Source organism: Lutjanus erythropterus, chromosome 6, assembly GCF_056507025.1.
Source record: "Lutjanus erythropterus isolate fLutEry1 chromosome 6, fLutEry1.hap2, whole genome shotgun sequence".
In the NCBI taxonomy this organism is placed as follows: Eukaryota; Metazoa; Chordata; class Actinopteri; order Lutjaniformes; family Lutjanidae; genus Lutjanus; species Lutjanus erythropterus.
In genome coordinates this window covers 41,501,821-41,508,740 of record NC_139322.1, presented here as the reverse complement: position 1 = coordinate 41,508,740, position 6,920 = coordinate 41,501,821, and the positions used below count along the sequence as shown (strand labels likewise).

The window sequence follows — 6,920 nt, the reverse complement described above, 5'->3', positions numbered from 1 at the left end:
TTTTAATTGTGATTCATTATTAAATGTTTATTCCACCCAAATGCCAAAACAATTGTGATTCCTGATATTATCCAAATATCATCAAAATATGCAGATTCACACCTGCATTTCTCCAATATTAAAACCTAGGCCCCTAGGTTTTAATATTGGAGTTTTATTCCACCCATATACTACTTAATACAATATTAAAGGTACTTTCTAACTATAATATTGGAGGTTTATTCCACCCAAATGCCAAAATAATTGTACTTCATATTATCCCAGTATCATCAAAATATGCCTACATTATTAAAGGTTTATTCCACCCAAATGCCAAAACAATTGTGATTCCTGATATTATCCAAATATCATCAAAATATGCCTAAAATTCTTAAAATGGCTCTAAAACATACCAGAATCATTTTATCTTACATTTTGTTCAGAAACATAAGACGTCTTTTTTGTGAACATCCTTTTTATTGAAAAACAAACAAAAAAGTTGCAATGTAATGTGCATAAGCGCAGCTTGAACTCTGCACAGCAGGGCCTAGGGGACTGGCTGACTCATAAATCTGTTTGGAGTAGAACCCCTAAAGGCCCCCATGACTCCTGAGAGAGAGAAAAAGAGAGGGATGCAAGAAAACAGAGCAGAAATAACGTTATTGACATTTGAGTTTTCCTGACCCTCCAATATTCAACCCCCAGATTGTGAAGTAGGTAACAGCCCTACATACCAATAGAATTGTTTCCCTTCTCTCCTCAATTGCTTATCTATTCCTCTTTTAAATTCCTCCACTTCACTGAAATAGTAAATGGACGACATGATCACTGCTGGGTTAACAGAAATATTGGAAACACTTAAAAAGGGTACATTAATTAACATAACTACTGCTTAATAAGGGTATTAACTTATATTAGCAAATAGTTGATAAACATTTGTGTTAAAAAAAAATTACATTCTTACCTCTGATGATAAAGCGGACCAGTGAGGAGGACCTGCTCAGCCTCCTGCAAGGACAAATTCTGAAGCACAGACAGGCCATATATAATGGCCTTCCAAAAGAGAACGGTTAAAAACTATAGCAGGTCAGCAAGCCATTACACACGGGTCCATACACAAGTAGCACCATTGTAGGCATGCTGTTTATATAGGCTTTGAAAGTGCAGGAACAGGAACACACACACAAATACATTACATGGTTAGGCCTACCTCTGGAAACAGAACACCCAAGATGAACTGCACTTCATCCGTGAAGCCCAGTTGTGTTGGTGTTCTATGCAATACTGCCTTCAGAAAGGCAAAAAGGGTGTCCTGTTGTTCCTCACTGTCAAGGTACACTGCAAAAAAACCAACTTGTATTTTTTGGCCTAAAACAGTAATTTATGTTGGTAAAACTTGAAAATATAAATTATTGACATTTAAGACAATAATCTAAGTTCACACAACAAAGCAAGACAGTTGTATGCTCCAAAATAATTTGGTGAGTTGTTTATACTTAAATCCTTATGTTGTGGTTCAATACAAGGGACAACAGTTCTGCCAACTCATTTTTCTTTGTTGTGAAATGCGGGAAAGCCAACTTTCCGAGTTGGCATTTTTCACTTCAAGTCTCGTGGCTGTGTGCTGCTGCAAGGAGCTGGAGTGCTGCTGCCTCGGGCTGAAGTCTGCACAGGTAAGTTTTAAACAACCTTTAATTTTATTTATTTTAAAGTTAAATCATACAGGAATTTTATTTTGATTTTTATTTGTCATAATGGAGAAAGCGACCTACACATTTTCAACATTTAAACACAAGGCTTTTCAGTCCTTAGCAGTTAGCAGCTAACTGATGCTAGCAGGGCTGCAGCAGGTAAGCCAGTAACATTAGCTTGTCTGGGCAAATCCTATTCAAATATGACAGCATGTTGTCTTCTGACTGGTTGGTATTGTGTTAATTCATGCTCAACTCAAAATTGTGGTTGCAACCTTAGCCATCTTTCATAAATGTTGAAGGTGTTATTACACAGGGTAATAACAGTCATGCTCGTCTCTGCTCCCAGACAGCAGCAGGTGAGCAGGCTGTTTTATGTTAGTAGGGACAGAGAGAGCTGAACCAGCCACATGCTGCAGTAAGTTAGGTTATCGTAGTTTACTGTGTGCCTCTCTATTCAAATAGGCTACACATAAATAATAGAATCTTCCGCACGGGGCAGCATAGCATTTGCACTCGCGGCAATTCAAACAATATACAATTAGCGCGATTTAGCGTATTTTCCGTTTTTTACTGGCCAAACACACCTGTCCATGCACCCGCGTTTGTATGTATGTGCGCACATGTGTATGTGGGGTGCGCCTGCAGAGAAACGGCACAAGGGTGGGGGCCCTGTGATTATTGAATAGTACTTTTGCTTGAAATGCACATCCCTACTTATTAATGTTTAATGTTACATCAGACTGAGTTCAATAAATCACCATGCCACTGTGATTTAAGTATTAAAATAATAAGATGTAGGGTAATTTATATCAGATTTAATATCATCATAATAGTGTAGTGGCAGAAAAGACCAGTTCACCTGTAGCCTATCAATTATTGTGTTGGTCATACTATACCTAGACAGATAAGTTACTGTGTATCTGTGGATTCAAAAAAGTTTAATTTCATTTAAGTTAAATTTTTAATTTTTAATTTCCATTCCTCGTCCTGGTTATACTGAATCACTGTGTTTGAAAATGTTGAAATGCATGTATTTGGCTCAATTTTATACTGACTGCTGACTTGTGTGACTGTCCTGGTTGGTTGAGTAGTCTCCCTAATTACTAAGTTAATTGAAATCTTCACAACAGCAAAATGTATTAAAAATTAAAAATGGGACAGAATATTATATTGTTAGTCTTGTCAACTATAGTCTCTAGTCTACTGTTTACATGATTGTCATTAAATTGATAAAATGTTTAAAATTCTTACTGACTGCTTTACTAATCCCCAGCAAATTGTCATCTTTGTTTTTCAGATTGAAATGAATGCAGTGCAAGTTGTACAAGTTCACCCGCGCCGTTGAAGCTGTTCTGCTGAAACACTATCGACTGCATCACAGAGGTTCAACCTGGCCTTGCATCCACAGGGACTGCTGTTGCACTTTTAGAACCATTAGTGCTTTGAAATCACATCTTTCAAGATTGCACAGGACTGTCCAAAGGCAAGAGAACTTAACATTTCAGTGCTGGTTGTGTGAATACAAGGTAATTTGCTGTAAAAAGAAAGTATTAATTCATTTGCTGGTACAGTTTAAATAAAACAAATGTTTTGAATGTATATGTTGCATCTGTAATTATTTATACATTTGATTATACATTATTGGTTCTAAATTACACATTTGAGCTACATTATAAACTATTGCAGTGTGCAAGTTTAAATTCCTCTTGAATTATTCTTCTATATACTAACTTAACTCAATCAAAGTGCATTCTTAACTTACAGTAGAGTCATTACAATGTAAAATTATAAGTTAGTACAATTTACAGGACAGTTAGTAGAAGTAAGGATTAAATGTTATTACAATGTAAAATATTAAGTTAGAATTTAGGAGAGAGTAAGCACAAGTAACATTTAAAAGTTATTACAATGTAAAATTATAAGTTAGTCAAACTTAGGGGAAAGTTAGCTGAAGTAAGGATTAAAAGTTATTACAATGTAAAATTATAAGTTAGTAGAACTTACTGTTGAGTTGATAAAAAATCTAAATTCAGAGTTGAGCAAACTCAGAAGCAAAACTTAAAATATTTAGTTTAATTGTCCAACTTAAAATTTTATCGAAGTTTGTTGCCTTGAAATTTTGAGTTGACCCAACTTTTCTTTTTTTGCAGTGTAGACAGGCACCTGGAACGAGGGGTTCTGATCAAACCACTTAGAAGGCTTCCCGTTGAGTACACCCTATTGGCAAACCAAGGCACAGAAACAATTATTTTGTGGGAATTTGACCTTCAGGCATACATTTAAGATAAAGATATAATAAATGAGCTGCATAGTTAAATGATTTGTCTGTTGATGATATTCGACACAAAGGCCCTGGGTGAATATTTCTGTGAGTTAGTCTGTAATGGCAAAATGTGAACATTCTCAAAGTACCACCAAATGCTGCTCAGTTCCCTGTGACTGTACAATGAAGTCCACCAGTCTCTTTTCCTCTGCAGTGCGGTCAATGACAGCCTGCATGTGGACTGGAACTTCCTCAGTAATGGCCCTCTGTCTTGGCACTCTGTACACTGGCTGAAGGGTTCCTTGGAGCAAGCTTCTGGCTTCATCAGTCCAGAAGGAAAACCTCTGGCCATGCCTTTCAAACAATAGCAACACGACTAATCTGAAGTATCGCATAGGAAAAAGCTAAGGCATTGGTGCACAATTGACATCCATAAATACTCTCAAAAGAGACTGCCATCAAGAGTCTTTACATCTCTTGTTACTGATGGTCTACTCTAATGTAGTCAACAGAAATTCTATTGACATGCTGCTGATCGATAAAGAGTTTTTGATCATCAAGTGACCCCCAAAAGTGTTACCGAAATTAATATACACTTATTGTTTAGAGCTGTCGTACCCTTCTATTTCGAAACGCTGCATGAGAAGAAGACACCACCACTTCCGAATCAAAGGCATGTCCATCTGAAAGAATTTTGACAGTGGTGAGGAGAATTTGTATTTTATAATGTATCCTTCCTGTTTAAGATGCTGCAACATAAGCAACATTTTAAGTAGGCAATAATAAACTAACCTCCTGGAATTCAAACCCCACACTTGTAACAATGGAAAGGGTATACTGGAACAGAGAAGATAGAAAAAAAAGCATTTTATTCACAATGTTGTCAGAGGCCTGCATATACTTTCCCAATAAACTGAGACCTTACCATAAGCATAAAAATCCCACAGTCATTTCCACAGGTCTGGCGTGGCAAGCACTAAAATCAACCAAAAAGAAATAAGGTAAGAATAGAAATATGACTGACAGAAGCTGTCTTTTTTGCCCATGGTTCTTGTACTTAAAGTGCACACTACAGGCAATAGTTACATTTTTTGGTGGAGTTAATTATGCATTTATATTTACTGGAATATCATGCCCAGTCTTCTCAGTCCAGCTCCCATGATGAATGTGCTGAGCAATATTTCTAGAGAGAAAAATTCAAACAATAAAAAGATATTGGAGAATTAAGTTACATTTCTATGATATTACAGTCTATAGTGGCTGCCACATGTTTGTGTCAAATTCAGTTCACAGATTAAGGGATCTTCTTAGTGGGGTTGACCAAAAGGGAATCTGAAGGAAAATTTCAAATTGATCCTAAACACAGAGAATATCACCCATCAGAAGAAATTAGTAAAAGTAATTTGTAAAAGATGAAAGTGACAACCACTGAGACATACAGCAACTGGAAGGTAACCACCACCTCAAGTACAGGCTATAGGAACGTAGCCAAAATATAACAAGCTATATGAACGTGGCACACAGTATGTCTCATTTGTGCACCTAAATATGGTTCTGTACTGAGCATCACCAAACCCAGACTCATGCATTGAGTACTGAGAGTCTAAAAGGATCATCTCTCTCAGGAGTGGCTTCATGGTCTATAATATAATATAATAGGTAAAGAAATGCACAAGATTTTAAAAGTCATTAGGACAGAACTGGAGTTCACTCTGCATATACATGAATATACATGAATTGAACAACTCAAAAGGCACTTAATGTAGAATCTAGTAACACAGAGAACAAAGTGTTCAGGTCCATTTGCGTTGGTCCATGCTGGAAAGACTAAGCAGCCCTTCATGTCCACATCCTCCTAACATTTATGAAACAAAATCTTCATGCAGATCTAAATATTTGTGACTGTATGTATACAATTTTATATATTTTGTTATTTACACTCACTGGAAAGTTGGCAGCAACGTTGCTTTCTGTATACTTCCATGTAGGAACAATGTACATGTCCTCTATATAAATGTTTTTTCCCTATAGGGGAAAAAGCAAAACAAAACATGAACATAAAAGTAAAACAAAATCCATTGTAACTATATAGAATGTTTTTTTTCTGTGTAATTTAGGCCTTAGTTGAAAAAATGTTACATACAAGTTGCTGAGCTGCTTCATGAATCAGTTTCAGGCAGGCATTCCCAATCTGCAAGAAAAAATCAAACTCATCATGAACAAACAAAAGCAAATTCATCATGGTGTTGCCCTCCTTTTGTTTACCATCACACGCTACTCACTTGAGAGTCCATGTCTCTTAGCAAACCCAGACTCGAGAAATCTTCCCGAGTGAGACAGATAGGCCCTTCTTTCACAATGATTTCTGTCGCAGGCCGATTCCTGTGGGATGGTGGCTGGAGGTGGGCTGGAGGTGGGATGGTCGCTGGAGGTGGGATGGTGGGGAAAAGGGAAGGTTGCCTTGCCTCACAAATACTCACATGTTTGCAGAAGTCTGCTTTGCGCAAAAGCATTGCCTTGCAGTAAATGCAGTGGTAATGGCATTGTGGTCTGCAGTTCAAACCACATCTGTGAATGGTATACCCTGAAATATAAGAACATAAGAAACATAATAAGAATTATCATATAAGTATTTTATAGTCATAAACTCTGAAATATAACTTATCAGTAATCTAAATCTGAATCAAGTATCAGGTCACCACAATCAAATTAGAGTACTGATTGATCTAATGGAACTGATGATTATATTCGGGCTGTTCCAATGCACATAAAAATCAAAATTACATGTTAAAAGACAATGTTTGCAAACTTTACCTGCATGAAAAACTGCCCTGTTGAAATGTGAGTCCTAATGAACTCTGACCTTGCTCAACTTTGTGGGATGAAACAAAGTAGGCCCACAGATTGGGCAGTGGTAGGCTGTGCAGCATGTGCTGCACCTTTTCAAGTCAGGCAAACACTTGCCTTTTTGGATTGTTACATGC

At 36.9% G+C, this 6,920-nt stretch overlaps 1 protein-coding gene across 2 annotated transcripts; it reads right to left on the bottom strand.

Annotated features, from left to right (window-relative positions):
- Positions 1-472: 472 nt before the first annotated feature.
- Positions 473-6,322, bottom strand: LOC146325782 (PWWP domain-containing DNA repair factor 3A-like). Of its 2 annotated transcripts, XM_084720078.1 has the most exons (14): positions 6,219-6,322; positions 6,080-6,127; positions 5,881-5,961; positions 5,714-5,791; positions 5,059-5,119; positions 4,862-4,912; positions 4,729-4,773; positions 4,555-4,619; positions 4,086-4,290; positions 3,828-3,890; positions 1,190-1,315; positions 944-1,032; positions 714-779; positions 473-588 (listed from the first exon to the last, which is right to left on the bottom strand). In XM_084720078.1, the coding sequence occupies exons 4-14, from the start codon at positions 5,737-5,739 to the stop codon at positions 570-572; spliced, it is 816 nt and encodes a 271-aa protein (XP_084576204.1). In that variant the 5' UTR covers positions 5,740-5,791; positions 5,881-5,961; positions 6,080-6,127; positions 6,219-6,322; the 3' UTR covers positions 473-569. The 2 variants fall into 2 exon arrangements, with proteins under 2 accessions (XP_084576204.1, XP_084576205.1); XM_084720079.1 differs by lacking the exon at positions 5,714-5,791 and having other exon boundaries at positions 478-588.
- Between the last annotated feature and the right edge of the window lie 598 nt (positions 6,323-6,920).

Coding starts and splice junctions, on each gene's coding strand:
- LOC146325782 (XM_084720078.1), bottom strand. CDS start 5,739: ATGGACCTGAACACTTTGTTCTCTGT. Junction 5,120..5,713: donor CTGAACACTTTGTTCTCTGT/GTTACTAGATTC, acceptor TTTTCTCTCTAG/AAATATTGCTCAGCACATTC. Junction 4,774..4,861: donor GTGGGATTTTTATGCTTATG/GTAAGGTCTCAG, acceptor TCTCTGTTCCAG/TATACCCTTTCCATTGTTAC.